Genomic DNA, 17487 nt, shown 5'->3' with positions numbered 1-17487 from the left:
GTACAATATAATGATAACCTGTTGGCAAGAATGCGGGGGAAAGGAGAAAGGTGCGCGTAATCATCACGCTGGAAGCTACAATTGCACGTCGGACGGTACATTAGAGAAGTTGAAAATACACGTTAGACGTTACGAGGAAATTGCATGGAAATTACAAGGAAATTCTTTCGAACACGATCGAACTCTGCCATAATTCTTACGAAATCAGTCTGCAAATATAACTGGGCGCGCGCGAATGCTGCGTCAGCTAACGTGTTAATAATTACTCAAGTTATTAAGCGGAAAGCTCGTGATTTACTAATGAAACGATCTTATTCGGAATAATTGCAATTACAGCGTGCCTTAACTACTGTGCCAATCAACGCATTCAAAGATATTATCGGTAATCATCGCTTTGAATGAATCGGGTAGCTGAAAGGAAAGCAGGAGAGAAAAGTAATCGAGTAAATTAATAACCGAGATTATAATGTGTCTTAACGCGCCAGTCAGCCTGTCGACGCGCTGACCGCCCCACTGGAAATGGCCGTGCGTTCTACATAATTGCGATCACTCGTAATCGGTACACGCGATGACTTTTCTCCGATGAAAAAGTTGTCCTCCCCGTGTGTTTGTCGCGTTTCAATTTGTTAGGCCGCTGCCGATCGATGTTACGTCGTTATCGATAATCGAGCAGCGACGAGGAGGTCGTGTGCGAGGGCATCATTCCCATCGCTGCACTCCGAAGCTCACGGCCCGTTCACCAAGAAGGGGAACGTACTCGCGAGCAAACGAAGCTAACCGAAGCGACGGAGATAGGAAAACAGGGAACGTAGCAGAAGCGAGAAAGACGAAAAGGGAATAGAGAAAGACGAAAGGAATATATCCCGTAAAAGAGAGAAAAGAGAAGGACGGCGAGGAATTAGAAGGATGCTTTTCCATCCAGGATCGAGAAAGAGGAGGATGGACGAGGGAGGGTCGAGCGATGAAATAAAACAGGGATGTAGTTTTCCGGCGAGAAAGAGAAGGATCGTGACGTCGTGGGAGGGTGTTTGGAGGGTAAGAGGCCGCGACACAGGGAAGGAAGGCTAAACAAGAGGATGCAAAGCAGGAACTGCTGATTGAACCGTAAGGGATGGAGACACTGTACAGAGAGACTCGTTGAAATGATTTAAATTGAAAATATTTATTAAATTTATTAAAAATCACTTCCGAATTGTAATCGAAAGATACGCGAAGCTTTCAGCTTGCAAAACGATTCGTTTAGCAGCGCAATCGTTTCGAAAGTCGTTCACAAAGACTCGTTGCACGTGCCATGACTCGGCTCCGTTGTTCGCGGTGAACAGAAGGATCTGGAAGTCGACGAAAGTCAAAGCAACGAATATCACGTTGCCGGTGTTTTCGTGATTTCTCAGCGAGCAAGAGTGCGCAATTTCGTATCAACCACGCGCGTTGTATACGGACGATCGAGAGAGCGGGGTAAAGAAAAGAAACGACGTGGGTGTAGAAAAGATCACAAAGACGAGGTAACGCGGGGAAGAAGAATGTTTGCTGGTAAATAGTAAGTAAAAGCGTGACAGAGAAAGGTGGTATTAGAGGAAAGAGACAGGGTGAAAGGATGCAAGAAAATAAGAAAATAAGAAAGAAAGGAAGAATACTACAAGGTGGATGTGTGAGAGAATGACGTAGCTTTGGTGCACCTCCGAGCGGAGGAGCCACCTGCAAGGACAATGTAATCGTCGTAGCGTGATCCAGAGGAACTATCTACGGCACCTCTCGCCATCCGATATCCGCGTTAATCTCGTCGATCTTTCGAAAAATCATTCCGTCACCGATTGATTGACAGAACGATCGATTCACCGCAGCCTTTTTTCACTTCCGTTTAAAGTGAAATTTTTCTGAATCGTAAACAAACGCGCGCATGTTCGACTCTTTCGTCGCATCGAACGAACGTCCGGCTGCAATCGATTCGTTCCTGCACGCTGTTTACTTCTTTTCTTTCTGCTTTCGCAACACGAGCCAAACTTTATCGGTCGTCGACGAAATGTTTATACCGTTCTCGTCTTTCCTTCTTGTACGACCTGAGCAGAATCTTAGGTGTTCGCCAACTTTGGTATCGCTCTAAACAGCGTACTAGGATTCTAACTAATCGGTAATGCGATAAAAATGAAAAATTGTAATACGAACTGTCCGTAGGAAGGATAGTTTGCAAAGTTTGATCTGACATGCGGTTTGGTATGAAGATAAACGATTGGGAAGGCGTAGAATAGGGTCTGGTAGGCAGGCAGGTAGGAAGGAAGGAGGTGTCCCAGTCGAGCCGAAAGAGAGATTCGAGAATCGATAAAAAGAGGAATTTCATGGCACAATGACCGTCATTCAACGGGCCGGGGTTTAACGAACGACCGCGCCTCCTCTGTTCCTCTCGACTGGCCTCTGCTTCTCTGGCGACCAGGAGTGCGTCGTTGCGTAAACGCAATGTTGGAAAGGAATCGTAATGTGGAAAGGTCAGTGTCTTTCTTTCTCCGGTGACGTCGAGAGGCCGCGGCAACTCCGAAAATATCTCCAAGCCGCGAAAACCTATCGAGCGAACGACTCGAATAAACGCTGACCGAGCGCGTCCTCCTTTTTCCCCTCCTATCTTTCTTTATCTGTCCCTAATTTTTCCTCGAGAAAAACCAGGATCGCGTTTTACGGCTAACGAGCAAACTCACTTAAGGCGATTGCGCTTTATCGATCCCAGAAAATCCTAAACAATCGTTCGCATTGTCCATTGATTAAGTTGGCTGAAATAGGGTAGCAAGATTTTTCGATCGTAGCAAAGGAACGAGAGAAAAAGGTCAAAGCCCCGTTACGTTATCGCGGTTTGTATCGATCAGCGTATCACGCACGCGTTAGACCCGAACGCAATGCAATTATTCGTCAGGAGCGAGTAAAACGTACTGGTATCGATCATTGGCCGCGATCGATATCATAGATGCAACCAGAGAAAAGGCTTTGCTTTTTAATTGTCCTCCGTATGGAAGACGGATGAGGTTGGTCGCATTGAAAGATTTTCAAAAGTTTCAGTGTGTACCGGTGTTACTTATTTTACTTTTGGGTCGCGGAAATAACAGGATTGAATACGTGTTCGGTCGGTGCAAACTTCATTCCAACATGCATTTTTTCAGCTGCGAAACGCGAACTAGCATGCCATGACATACGATGCTTTTCGCAATAGCTTTCGCGTAACTTAGCTGCACGCACCGATCCGGCAAGGTTTTCTGTTTCGCGAGGTAATCAGGAATTCCTTGTACGCGTCTAAGCCGCGTCAAGTGTTTTATTTTGCGAAACCATCGTTTTCTATTAAATGAATTTCATTCGAAATGTCTTTGACCCAATTTTTAATGAACTGTAAATTAATAAAATTTCATACGGGTTGAAATAATCAGAAAATTAATCAGCATATTCCAAGCACCGGTCCCTGCCACTTGTAAATCATGGAACTATACGGTCCGCGACACTGCGTCGGGTCAATTGCCGATGTCTAACCCGAGCTTGTAATTAGATTTGCGCAGCCGGTAATATCGTTACACGGTAAACGTCCAATTTCCCTGGTAAACGTTTTCCTTCCCCGCAGTCTGTTCCTTGCAGGACGAAGTCGATCGAAATCTCAGTGCACCGTTAGCGATGGAACTAGTCACTTGAAATATCCTTTAAAATTAGACGTTTTTACGTAGCCACTTCTATTCGAAATACTAATTAACGTCCTCGAGAATATATCTAACGTTCCCTGTTAATGCGTTTTCAGTGGCGTCGCAGTGTCCTGCGGTGAGTGCAGTAGCAGCGGTACCAGCGACATCACGGAGCCTGGTTCGCCGTGCAGCACGAGTAGCGACGAGGGGGTAGCGATACGTGGCGCGTCTGCCAGTCCACTTCCGTCCCTACCCAAGCTGGCGCCGTCCTCGCAGATCAGTACCAGGCCCCAATGGCCCTGGACCCCGCCGCTGGCGGCAACCGCTTGCTCCACCTACAAGAGGCACAAGGGAGAGCCCGAGGCTGGCGCTCTCCCTAGGTCCGGGGCCGCGGACCCGACGTTCAGAGGAACCATCAAATCCAACGGCAAACCGAACGCCGCTCATCATCATCACGAAACCCAGGGGAAGATCACCGAGTATTTTAAAACTCAGATCAAGCCTCAACAACCCAAGGTTTGTTGCCATTCATCAGTAACCCACGGAGCTGTTCTTATCGGTACAGGGAAAGATTCGTAATTTTGACAGTATTTCCAATATTCACTGTTAATCTGTAGTTAAGAGATAATTCGTTGAAACGTTGCACGAATCTTTCCCTACCTATCGATCGAAATTCCTGACATAGGCCACGTCTATGTCCACGTACAGACAAAGAAGAACAGCGAAGCGATGTCGGTGCTGGTGGCGAAGAGCTCGTCGGAATTTCGTAGGCCCCCAACGGTGCAGAGGAACAAGGGTGGACTGGCCAAGTACCTGGGTACCGTGTTGCCGAACAGTCGGAACGTCTCTACCAACGATTGGGAAGTGAGAGGTCTGACGATGTCACCGCCGCCAACGAAGAAACCTCCTCCGATGATCGTACCGAGGACCAACGGTAAGATGGATAAGAAGTTGCCAAAGCCGGTGCCCAGCCTACCCATCTCGAACGACGTGCTGAAGAATATACCGAGTTGCAAGATATCGTCCCTCAGGTAGGTCACAAGGTTGTCAGGTACGACGAGCCTTAACCGGATATTCAGCCCAGATCGTTGCGAATCGCAATACTTACCCGTAACGGTTGAAACTATGTTCGTCGAGGTACGCAAACCAATATATCACTTTTTCATGTTTCTTATGTATGATCCTTATCCTTTTTTATTATTATCTGTATCGGGTGAAGAACTTTCAGCCTCGACGTTTCTCACGAGCATCCTATCAACGAAAGGGAAAGGTGCCAAACCACATTTCAAAAGGGCCATTACTGTAATCCCTTTTATATTGTTACCTCGTATAGGTTGACCTCAGATGCGAGTTCGAATGTTAAGAGTAGTTCGCCACCCTCGACGCCTGCACCTTTGTTGACCAGCGAGTCGACGACGGCGGTGGTAGGTCCGGTCGACTTCAAGGGATGTATCCTTTCGAAACCGCACGTGAACGAGAACAACAACTTGACGAACGGCTGCGGCACCATCCTGGCTTCCCTGAGGTCTCAGGGCAATCAGGAGCACCCTCTGTCGAGGCTGGCAGTACCGGAGAACACGGAGAGCAAGGAGGCGCAAGTGAGCCCCGCGGACGAAGAGGACGCCGAAGAGGAAGAGGAGGACTCTTCGAGGAGTAGCGAATCGAAACCATCCTTGTCGCCGATACTCTCGGCGCCCACCACCATACGATTTCCTGCGAGAGAACCGGGCAAGGACAGGCAACAGGGGACGGACAGCGGAGTCTGCCGATGGGACAAGTGCGAGGAGAGCTTCGAATCGAGTAGCGGACTTCTCGAGCACCTCCAGGTATCGATGCTATTATCGTTTCGATACGAAAAATTCATTTATCGAAATTCGTCGCGTTTCGCATTTTTCGCGCATCGAGACCCAATTTCGTTCGTCCACGTAATCGATGTTACGAAATTTTCGTAGCTATCGGTCGCGCGTTGCGACATCGTCCTTTTGACTCATCGATCAATTGTATTCATTGTCTCGTCGGCAGGCTTGGACGAACGATCGAAACAAAAGATTCTAACAAGGATGTGAGATGGTAGGGTTTACTCAGTTCGCATTGTTTTATCTGGTTCGCAGGCAGCGCACATCAACACGCAAACGGGTGGCGACAATTTCGTTTGCCAGTGGCAGGGCTGCAAGGTGCAAGGAAGGAGTTCATGTTCAAGAAGGTGGCTCGAACGACACGTCTTGTCTCACGGTGGCAACAAACCATTCCGGTGCATCGTCGACGGCTGCGGAAGCAGATTCAGCTCTCAGGTACGGTGTCGTACCAATGGTCTCTCGACCATCGTTGGAAAATTATTCAGGAACAATTATCATCATATAAAATCTGTCTTTTTATAACTCACTATCCCTGCATCCTTCCCGATCCAATTCATTCGCTCGCACATGCATCATCAAGTCTGTCGGAATAATTTGTCTGTTTGTTGTAACGGAAAGATTGTAATAGAGGGGGTAAACTTTGTCATTTCAAGTCCATTGTGTTTACAAACAGGGCCGCTTGATTTCGGAGTCTTCCGAACGGAAACGCACGTACAGAAGTGTCGAAGCAAATTATATATGTAGTTCTAGTTTTTAAATAGAGAATAGAGTGATAGCAGTCGATATGGTGATCAGGTAAGTAAGGGAAAGACAGACAGAATCTTCCGGCAGACCCAGTAAATCGCTAACTAATCAATTAATTTCATACCAGTTTCTCTAGAGATACACAGTTAAAACGCTTGTCAGATTTGGCGTGAACCACGTGAACTAATTGTTTTCGGGTGATTCGTTTAGGTGATTGTTAAATGCGTTCGGAATACCCTGAAGCAATGGTTATAACAAAAATGTCATTGATGAATTGTTGAGGAATATCGTTCGTTCATTCGTTTGTTTGTTGCATTTTTGTTAGTACCAGTGCTTGAGAGTGAAAGATCTCCACGGAATTCCGCAAACTCGTTGTCTTTCGCATCAGTATCTTCTATCTGCTTGTAAACGATAATATTTCTCGTTCGTCACTTTCGACGACCATTCTCTAACTTGCCTGTCCAATTTAACAAAAGAAAAAAGAAAAAAAAAATAACACGAAAGAAAAGATATCCCCGGACCTATCTCCGTCACTTTGCTGTAGGAAATCTATGAGTATCTTACCGTGAAACCGATGTAAAACTAATGAACTTGTTTTTCCTGTTATTAAGCATCCAACGAGCACGCTCTCAGATATGCCAGATGTCAGGATGTCTCAGTGTATCCCATGTACTTCTTTTTTTAAAAATATTTTTCTTGTGTTTAAATCCTTGATCCGATGTACCTGACGGTGGGGGTAACGTATCCAGCATCTAAAAGAGGGACTGCTACAACGAACCTATACGACCTTGGGTCGTTGGATCGAAACTGATGTTTGTCGATGAACTTTTCGCTGCTAACACTTTCCCATTTGCCTCTTATCGTCAATATGGATACGTAACAAACGTATATTTTCCTCAAAAGTCGATAATTTTTATTCATTTTCATTGGCTTTCATTTTCACAATCAGAATCGTCAAACGATACCCATCTCTTTCTCTTCTCCTTTCATTAATTTCTCTTTTTAAAGAAGTTAGAACAAATAGAAATGAGTATTTATAGAAGAATTGGATGACGCGGTAAGCGTTCATCATGCCGGGAAAGTGTTAAACGGTGTTAAAGGGAACCGACGTACTTTCCGGTTTTAATTCATGGAACGTAAGTGAAGCTGTGTCGGTTAAGACCCAAAGAACGTCGACGCGTGTAATCAAGCTTCGTATTTTTATCGGAAAATTCAGTCGGGGGGATACCCTTTGCGACTTTTTGTTCTCTCATCGATCGATCAAAGTCTGTTTTGGTAAAGCTCGTGTCTTTTGTCTTAACCGTTACTTTGTGGTCGAGCAAATGGACCGATTGTCTTCGATATGCTGGCATTTTCCAGGGACAGCTGACACAACTGTCCACTCGCAGCAATATCTCCTCTTGAGATCTCAGGTCGTGTCTTTGTCTGTCCGTTCTTCTCTAAACCATCGATTATCAAAATGAGTCACATACTTTTATTCTGATAATAAAAACGTATCTAGATTCATTGTTGCATAATGCAACGTTTGCTGTCCAATGATCGTCGTAACTCTGGAACATTTTTGTTTTGATTCGGTTCCACCGTCTACGATAAGGCGGAACAAGACGCTTTCCCTGGAAAGTGTCGGGGGCTCAGATTTTGATCGGCGAATTTCCTTTTACAGACCGCTCTGGAGAGGCACGTGAACGGCCATTTCAATCAAGTGGAAACCAGCAACAACAGCGGCAGACGGAGCTGCGAAAGCGGAGGAAAATTGGTCAGAAGAAACGGGAAGAGGCTACGATATAGGCGGCAACCTTGGTCTGGTAAGTATCGTTTCAAATCTAGTTGTACAGCCGCGTGCAACGACGCTTTTCCTCTCCTTCGTGTATATAAGGAGGCGTGGCTTAATTGCCGACGCGAGCCGAACTATGCCGAGCGAGTCGGGCGAGTAGTGGGGGCTTTCTCTTAACCGAAGGTTAACCGGATCATCTATGCACGAAGCTGTACACCTATCTAAGAATAGTTATTTGGGAAATATACGAACAATAGAGGACAATAGGTAGAAATAGATGAAATTTCTTTTTTGCAGCGAGACTGTTCGATTACTTCGACTCCGGGGTGATGGAAGGTCTTCAGCACAGGTTACTGCAACTGGCAAAATCAAGGACGCAAGGTCGATTAGCAGAGACACCAGGAAATTCGATGGCCCTAACTAGTCAAGTAAGGGAATCACAAAACATCAAATTTTGTTTCTCTTGCTTTCTGAGAAAACTGTTACAAAATAAACTTTGATACACGATTGAAAGAAACAATAGAATATGATAGTGACAAGTGTCTTTAAATAAAGAAAACAGCATGCAAATACCCATACTGAAATCCCATCTTACGATATGTTAATCCTCGTGATATCAGTGAACCGTTTTATTTGCAGGTATTAGCTCGAAGAGTAGAAATGGACGGGAAGACTAAAGTACTGTTGCGATGGTATCCTCCGGATATGTAAGTATTTTGAAAGCTGATATTTCGCCGTTACCATTTGATCGTGAATTTTAATACGTCCGATACGATTGTTCACCAGCGAGCCAGACGAATGGGTACTAGAATCCGAAGTACAAAACACGAAAAACGTAGGTATACGCGAGGTGGCGTCCGCCCATCCGGAGGAGGTGACCCTCGCCCTTTATTCAGCGATCAGTAGCGGGCCACCGCCGTTGACACGAGTGAAACAACGCCGGAAACCGGTGAAGAACTCGTGATAATGCCGATCGCGATAATGGAGGACAAGCGTGACGAAGCAGCGACGACTACTAAGCCGGAGAACTAACAGGGACGAGCCCTGTATCAGGGTGATCGCGGATTCTGCTGGTTTGTAAAGAAGGAGCCTGGCGAGATAACCGAAACCGGGATCGGAACCGGAACCGGAACCTGAACGTGTCGAGAATAAGTGGACCGAAAATCGACGACGTCCTTGTCTGCGAGAGGAAAGGAACAAAACGGAAATAGACGAGTCCAAGAAGAGCAGCACCGGTGTTAGAGGAAAACAAAAGAAAACACGAGAGGTAGCACACGGACAAAATAATTGAATAAGAAAGAAAGACAAATAAAATGACAGAGGAGCGTGTGTTGTAGAGAGGATACCCGAAATGGAACGATGATAGGGAATAATTAGAAACATTCTAATTTATTTAGCCTAGGTATACCCATCGATCGTTAGGTGATATTAGTAGTCGTGTATAGACGATGAAAAAAAAAGAGATTATTCTTGTTGCCCATCGATGCTAACAGTTTCGAAACGTTGGGGTCAATTCCTGCCACGAATGGCGTCAAGCAATCTAACGGCGACGACATTCGTCGGACTCGGAAGAGCTGGGCTTGGGCTTCAAAAGTGCCTCATTGTGGATACGTTTTATATCGTTGACCCTCGTGCAAGACCAATTGAACGAGACGGCGAAGTTGCACTAGAAAAACAAGAGAAAGAGATAATAAGTGCGAAAAAAAGTACGAGGATTTTTACTAACTATATTACTCGGCTCGCAAAAAAGAAGAAGAAGAAGAAAACTGTTAAACGTGTTAGTTAACGATTGTAAGGAGATAATCACTCTGGTGGCCTTAGGAATCAATTAATATCTAACGCCGGCCCCTCGGCACTTCCGGGCCCTGTTTAAAATACCCCAACTCGCCAAGAGAGGAGCAAAAGGGGTGAATAAGAAGAACGCGTGGACTTCTTCGACTCACCTTCGACCAACTTTCACAAGGAGATGAATCTACCTCGATCTTCAGCTCGGTAGAAATTCGTGCAGGTTGCTGAAAGGATGAGAGGAACGTGTACGTTGAGAACGAAAGGAACGAGGGAACGTGTGGGTGATATGAAAGAAAAGGTAAGGGAAATCTTATTCGTAAAAGAAGAGAAATAAAGGAAGGAAGAGGAAGCGTTAAAAGAATCGAAACGAGTAAGGTGACCAGTGGTTCGAATTCGACGAGAAAATTGAACGACTGAAGCGCCAACGAGATTTCTATCGAGATTTATCCGCAATATGTTGTAGAGAAAACAAAGTTAAAGCAAAGGGGGAGATCCTCGAGGCCCGAGGCACGCTCGATAAGAAGAAGAGGAACGAGCTTGCCTCGTTTGTGCCCGACGACGGTTCAATTTCTCGCGTACGAGATAGTCGCCTATTTTTATCTTTCTGCCCGTACCACGTGCAGCATGTCAATGCAATCAACCTGTCGCTGTATCAAGAAACGAGATTCTTTTTTACCCGTCAAGATTTCCCTCTCGTTCTCATCTTCTGGCCACCGATACGATCACAAGAAAGCAATCTCAGTTCAAAATTTCTGCGCAACACGAAATTTCGGAATTTCGGTATACGGATGACTACGAGCAGGAAAATCAATATGCCTGCGACAAAAGTACCAATATACACCCCCCCCCTGCGGAAGAAGAGGAACGGACACGAGACGAATTTGGCAGCGAGAGAAGAATGCATCGCGTGCTGTACGAACGTAACGAACAGCTCTGTTCTTACTCTGAATAGCAAAGGGATAAAAACACGATGGCTGTGTTACATTTTCCACGGAGTTTACTGTAAATAGGCTCGAGAGAATAGCGTGGAACGCACGAGTAAAGGGAAAGAAGAGGATCGAAGAGGAGGAACATATGGAACGACCGATATATATATATATATATATATATCTTATAAATATATGTGTGTGTGTGTGTGTGTGTGTTGGATCGCTATTTTTCATAGGTGTAGATACGACGAGCTCGCGTAGAGAGAAGTACGTTTTTTCGCGGCGTGGAATCGTTTCACAAGATCGCGCGTGTACACATATATTAATTAGTGGGTAAAACAGAATACTTTGTAAATTAAGAGAGAGAAACGGAAAGGAGTTAGAACGAGAAACGGGTGAAGAAATGGTGTCGACGACGTGTTGTGTAGCTAGAATAAAAATTCTTTTCTTTTTTTTTTCTTTCTCGAGGTTTAATGGGGGGAAAATTTGAAAACGTTAGTAGGTTTTTGTATCGGAGGAGACAAAGGGAAACTTGAGACACACACGGACAGAAGCACACACCTACACACACCAGCTAAGAAACACTGCCAATACGATTGTAATTAAGAACTCTAGGCTAATTGATCGATTAATTATTCTTACTATTACTATTACGATTAAAAGAAAAAAGTATGTATAATCCCCCGACTATAGATCTCTAGTTGCCGCCGCGAATGTGTACGAAGCGTAACTCGGTTGCTTCGGGTACGCGAATTTCTTTGTTCGGTTTTGTTTTCGTTTCCTTTTTTTTTCTTTTTTTTTTTTTCTCGACGAAACCATCGACGATCGCTGTAGTTTCCTAGACACGAGCGTGTATATAGTTAGTTGAAATTATCGGTAGACAGAGAATGCCCGTGATGGCACGGGCAGCCTTCCGTTTTGGGAGAACAGCTTTTTCGATTACAGGCGAACGGAGATCCTTTTTCCTTTATCCGATCGAAGGGATCGCGCGTATGGGTACGTAGGAAGAACGAGCCAGGCGATAAAGAAAGAAACGCGTCACTGCCAAAAATCGAGCACTGCCAGCCGCCAGAATGCCGCGGCACATTTACATCATATTACAAAGCCTTACTTCGTTCGCGAAGCGTAATCGTAATCTCGATTTAAAAAACTAATTAACGTGGAATCGTTCTTGCTTAGACGTATCCATCGTCCTTCGATGATACTTCGCCTTTATAGCGTGAACCAGAAACGCGCCTACTGCCAGTCCTTTACGTCGACGGACGTGAACCAAGGCACTGCCATTCGACAAACATAACGACGCGACGCGACGGAACAGATGATGAGAAACGTGTGTGTGCGTGCGTGTGTGTGTATATGTATATCTTGATGTGTACGTACAGGATGTTATGTTTCAATGGATACACGCGAATGTCCTTAAAAAAAAATTGTTAGCGTTCAGAGAGAAATTAAGTGGTTCTTGTGAAAGGCGTAGTTTGCAGATGGAGTTTCAAAGAAAATTTCTAATGTGATATAATCGAAGTATCTTTTTCAAATGTTACCGATAGTCTCAAAAATATTCCCATGGGTCTGTTTAAACAGTGCACCTTGTACGTGTACATGTATATGTATAGTTAATATCTATGTATACAAGCGTCATCCCCCTGAGCCCGTTAAAACCCTTAGAAACACGTAGACGATCGATTTTAATTTAGCTCGATTGAGTTCATTTTCGTTTTCCTCTTTTTCACTGCTCACCGACACGGTTCGTTTTCCTCGTTATACCGAAACTTGCTCGTGCTTTTTTCCTCTTGATTTACTTTGGCATCCTCCCTGCTCAGTGCCATTAAACGGCTCCTGCGTGTTACTCGCGGTTTCTTGTGATTTTTCTCAAGTGTGTTCGTCACGCGTTCGTGTTCCGTGTTCATTGAGTTACTTGGTGGCGCGATTCGTTCGTGCTTTCCTCTCGGTTCCACTCTCGTTTCTTCCACAATGATTTAAGAATGATAGATCGATAAAATGGTATTATATCACGGGTGGGACCAATATCTCTAATTATTTTTTCTTCTTTGATTTAGAGATCGCTTGGATATCGCTTCGCTATTTAGTCGTAAATGAACAGCGAATCATTTCGGGAAATTAGGTTTAGAATAATTAATTTAGGTAGATTGCGTTAAGTTTTTATTTCTTACGATTAGAATTAATTGGCATTTTGCGTTTAGCGAGAGTGGAACATCCCGAGGGAGAGGTTCGTCCATTCGAATCACGCTTGATCTCGTGTTACTGAACCGTGGCATAGGAAATTTAGGCTAGAACGAAAGATTTCGAGTTGCTGATAAATTCTCTGACTCGATTCTATTCGAATTACGAAATTTTTTTTTTTTGTCGTTGCTCGTCCAATCGAGCTCGCTTTTAGATTTTGAAAGCATCAACGTCGTCGTTTGCTTCGCTCAAGACTGCCTATGTTTAGCGTTTAGCATTACCTAATTCTATGAAAAGATATAAAAAATATTAGATGGATATTCGTGATAGTGATCAAGTTCGTTCTTTCGATAGCATTTTTCATTGCTTCGAAATGTTTTATTTACCGAAGAAAATTTCTGTTTCGGGTATTAGAAAAGGTGAAACATCGAAGCGGAAAGGGGGGGAAGACAGAACTCGGTCAGTGTATCGGCACCCTTTATGTTCAACTTAACACGTTAACTGAGGAAGAGGAATTAACTCGTCGTTCGAGTAATTGACCACATCCAGAATGTTAATGTACTGAAAAATTCTGATTTTAGTTTTATCTTTAGACTGAAAATTAATAATTGATTCATTTACCATCCAGTTAACAAGTTAAAAACAACCATTGTACACTTGCATTTTTCTTTCATTTCCTATTCGAGGAACAAATTTTGTTGGTAATTCTTTTCTCTTTATTCTGTCCAAACCCTAATTCTTTCCTTTTTTTTTCTTACATCGATCGTTTAGGTTTCTTCATTTCTACCCGACCGATACTATGCAATTAACGCATTGATTGCCATAGGGGTCGGCGTTCCGAATTGATTTGAAATTAAATTAAAAAAATTCGATCGAAAAGTTCATTCTTAATTTTACTGTGGCAATCAACGTGTTAAACGATCAATGTACATTTTAGCGAGACGTTGTAAAGTTTTGTGTAAGCCGATTAGATATATATATGTATATACATATATCTAATTAAATAGCGACGGAAGCGAAAGAGAGACACTGCTCGAAGAACAGCTACGAAATAAATATCGCTAATTTTTTCCTTTCATTTTAAAGAGAAACTTCAAGAAAAACCCGATCAAATTCGTGGCTGTTCTCATCGGTCCACAGTGTCGTACATGTGTAAAACGTGTGTGAAAGAGACAAAGAGAGAATGATATAGGAAGATATCGTATGCGAGGAAGAGAGAACCTAATAGTTGTAGAATAAATTCGAGCATCCTGTAAATAAGAGACACACGATCGATAACGAATGCGAATCGCGAACTTCGAAGCAGAAAAGAGACAACAGAACAAAGAAACGATGGGCGAGAAAGCGTGAGAGAAAGAGAAATATAAAAAAAATAAATAAAAAAAGAGAGAAAGAGAAGGGAGAAAGAAGAATGCTGGTAGACATGGTATTTTTGCAAACGAATTTAATGAAAACAAGAAAAGTTAGACAAATTTTGGGAAGGTATTATTAAACGGAACCGAAAAGTTAACGATTGATCCTTTGCAAGGGTTAACCGCGTGTTGTCTTAGCGTTTGTTCGAAAGGTTTGAAAGAAGAGATGATAAAACCCTTCTCTTTCGAAGGAGACTCGCGTTTTCCATCTTTCTCCGGGTGTACTTTTCAAATATGATAATTTCATGAATCTTCAATGTAGATACAAAGAGAGTCCAGCGTTTTTCTATCATTTTTCTTACCTTCTTCTTTTTTTTTTTCAATTTAGTTTTCACGTTCGCTAAGTCGAAAAGATACACAGATTGCTCGGAAAACAAAACGTATGTGTTCGTCAAACGTATTATCGCTTGTTCGTTCCCCATCGATTCGGCTGTCGAACTCGCGTACACTTAACGCATTAAAAATCCTAGTGGATAAGTTTTGTAAAGAAAAAAGTAAAAAAAGAAGAAAATATAGCAAGTAAAAGTCGAGAAGAAACCTTCATTCCGATCGGGGTTCGTCGCTTGATCCTTGAATACGTTCTTCTTGCTTGACAAAGTTTCCCTAGAAGAGCTAGCTGTAAATCCACGTGCTTTACAGCATGCCAACTATATCGTGTTCTACGAATAGAACGTACTCAAGGGTTAAATCGAGGAAGAAAGAAAAAAAAAAAAAAGAAAAAACGCTTCGAACGCTCGACGGAGTCGTGCTAGTAAAATTGAAGCGAACGATCATTCATCTTTTTATCCAATTAATTTATTACAATTTAAATTAGATAATTTAACGAGACAGGTTAACGTTGAGTGCCATATCAAATTTTTCACCTTGGCACTCGACGCGTTAAATTTAATTTTAGATTCTTTTCTAATTTCATTTCTTAAATTTAGTGCTTAGACAAAATGTGAAAGCTTGATTTTTTTTTTTGTATGTTTTGTAGGTCTTTTTTTTTAAGGGGAGCCAGCACCCCGGTAGCGTGGAATTCCTCTGACCTTTCTCCATCCTCTCCACCCTATTCTCCACGTACACCTGAAACTTGAGTAGGTACCACTTTGGTAGGTCTGGATAATTACTTTATTGCGTACGTATGTTTCGTTTGTTGCACATGGTGTAATTTAATTGCGTATGCTAGGAGCGAAACACGAGATATATAAAATACGTATAGAGAAGTGAAGTGAGAAACAACTGCTTCGCACTGCCAAACGGAGAAGAAGAAAATATGGGAACTGAACGTGTCGTGTATCGTTGCGTGGATCGTTGTCGAGCGATCATCGAAAAGCACCACGGTGTTCATTAAAAATCCACATAGTGGGAAAAGAAACGAGATAATTAACTAGGGGTAAAAGCGCACGCGCGGAGATTTTTTTAAATTCCTTACGAGCGTCGAACAGTGGTTCGTACCTACTCTCTTTTCCTTTCTTTTTTAGACACTTTGATGTACAAACACGAATGACGGTTTATAGCTCAAGGAGAACATTAAAGAGACAGATATTGTAAGAGAGTAATAATAATTTCACGGGTTACGATATCGTACATCCTGTTCGTTTTGTCTTTTATACCTGACCTTCTTTCAGATTGAAACTTTGATTAAAAACAATGCTGTTGAGAATTTGAAATAAACCTGCCATTTCGTGAGTTAAGCTCGTTTCTGATTCATAGTTGTTTATTGGCCGTGCGTGTTACATATCGCGTGTATCGTTTACCTTGCAAACAAACGATTAATAATCCTTATTCGGCACTTTTCTGTTTCCGTTAACGGATAAACAACACGAGAATACACGTCGCGATAAGGTTTCCTCGTGAAAATTTAATTTTTTTTATTCGCTTTCGCAAATGTACATTTTCCGGGCGTTGAATGTTTGCTTCGGACATTAGTGGATGGAAAGGTAGCTCGCTTCCGTTTCCGGTACGAATCAGCCTGCTGACGGGGAAACGCGATATCCTGACAGGCGGTAAAGCTACAGGAAACTTGATCCTTGTTTCAGGACTCTCCTTTGGGCAACCTGTTGGCCACTATGGTGAAACGCGTGTACAGCTGCTTGCAACTATGCTATTCCTCAATTAAACGGAAACTTAGAGCAACGAGTGTTAGACGCAAGAGTAGGGGCTGTGACCAGGCTATCGAAGCAGGCATAAATTGGAGCACGAATGAATTAGGCGAGTAATTGAGGTCTTTCATCTATACATTTTCCCTTAACAGAGGGAAGCCATCTATGCACGCGAATGTACGCTTCGTGTGAAATTCAATAACTCTGTTCGCGTGCCTTTTTTTACGGACGAACACATCTCGTATTGATCGCGAGGAGAAAACAACAATGTAAATAGATCGCGTTCGAACGATTTTATGTTCTATGAATTCCCTTTACAATGATCACGACAAATGTATGCCGAGAAAGTTAGAACGTAAACATACTTTGTTCGATTTGCCCTGTACGAGGTGATTCAAAGCGCGTGTCTTTGTTCAGTCTTACAATTAGTTACGAACATACTATTACGTATATTCACAGTACATGCTTTTTATTTTGATCAAATGAAACCCCTACCGATCTCGCGACCCCTCGACGTTTAACTCGATCGCGTAGGCAACTCCCTTAATTAAAAACCTACGGTTCCATTTAATTTCATCTTTTGTTTATCCGAACTCTGTACAGTTACTCCCATTATTCTGTTGGTGAATTCCCGGTAAGGAGAAAGCAAGTTACGATACAAAGAAGCTGTTCTTGCGGGAGAAAGAGAACGATTCAGTTGTACCGTATGCATCGAGGGAACGAAAGCAAACAGATCACGGCGCGAAGGTGGTGAAAAAAAGTAAGTAAGTCACGGAAGGGGAGAAAAAGTCGGAGCGGTAATCGGAAGAGACGAACGATTGTTGATTTACTCGGTCGAGCTGGAAATACTGTTTACTGGCTGACCGGTGAAAGAACGGGAAGAAGACCTGGAATGGTAATGGTAATGGCAATGGTAATGGTAATGGTACCGGTGCAGAACGTCGAGAACGCGGATCATACGAGCGTTCTTGTTCGTTTCTTGTTCACCTACGTATCTTCGTCGTCGTACTCGTCGACTTCTTCTTCTTCTTCGTCGTTCGCGCACGCTGTACAGTTAAGGTGACGCCGAGTC

General features: G+C 43.3%; 1 protein-coding gene across 1 annotated transcript in view; it reads left to right on the top strand.

The window, feature by feature from the left end:
• LOC114882258 (probable serine/threonine-protein kinase DDB_G0282963) overlaps positions 1 to 15900 on the top strand; it is a 64385-nt gene extending 48485 nt beyond the window's left edge. Inside the window, exons 2-9 of the mRNA XM_029199144.2 lie at positions 3764 to 4163; positions 4356 to 4678; positions 4981 to 5473; positions 5759 to 5938; positions 7911 to 8052; positions 8319 to 8449; positions 8661 to 8728; positions 8808 to 15900. Of these exons, the coding sequence (XP_029054977.2) occupies positions 3764 to 4163; positions 4356 to 4678; positions 4981 to 5473; positions 5759 to 5938; positions 7911 to 8052; positions 8319 to 8449; positions 8661 to 8728; positions 8808 to 8985 (1915 nt within the window). The 3' untranslated portion in view covers positions 8986 to 15900. The remainder of the gene's footprint in view (positions 1 to 3763; positions 4164 to 4355; positions 4679 to 4980; positions 5474 to 5758; positions 5939 to 7910; positions 8053 to 8318; positions 8450 to 8660; positions 8729 to 8807) is intronic.
• The last annotated feature ends 1587 nt before the right edge of the window (positions 15901 to 17487 follow it).

This window comes from Osmia bicornis, chromosome 1, assembly GCF_907164935.1.
Source record: "Osmia bicornis bicornis chromosome 1, iOsmBic2.1, whole genome shotgun sequence".
NCBI classification, from domain to species: Eukaryota; Metazoa; Arthropoda; class Insecta; order Hymenoptera; family Megachilidae; genus Osmia; species Osmia bicornis.
The sequence above is the reverse complement of the archived record's forward strand: the minus strand, read 5'-3'. Positions and strand labels throughout refer to the sequence as shown.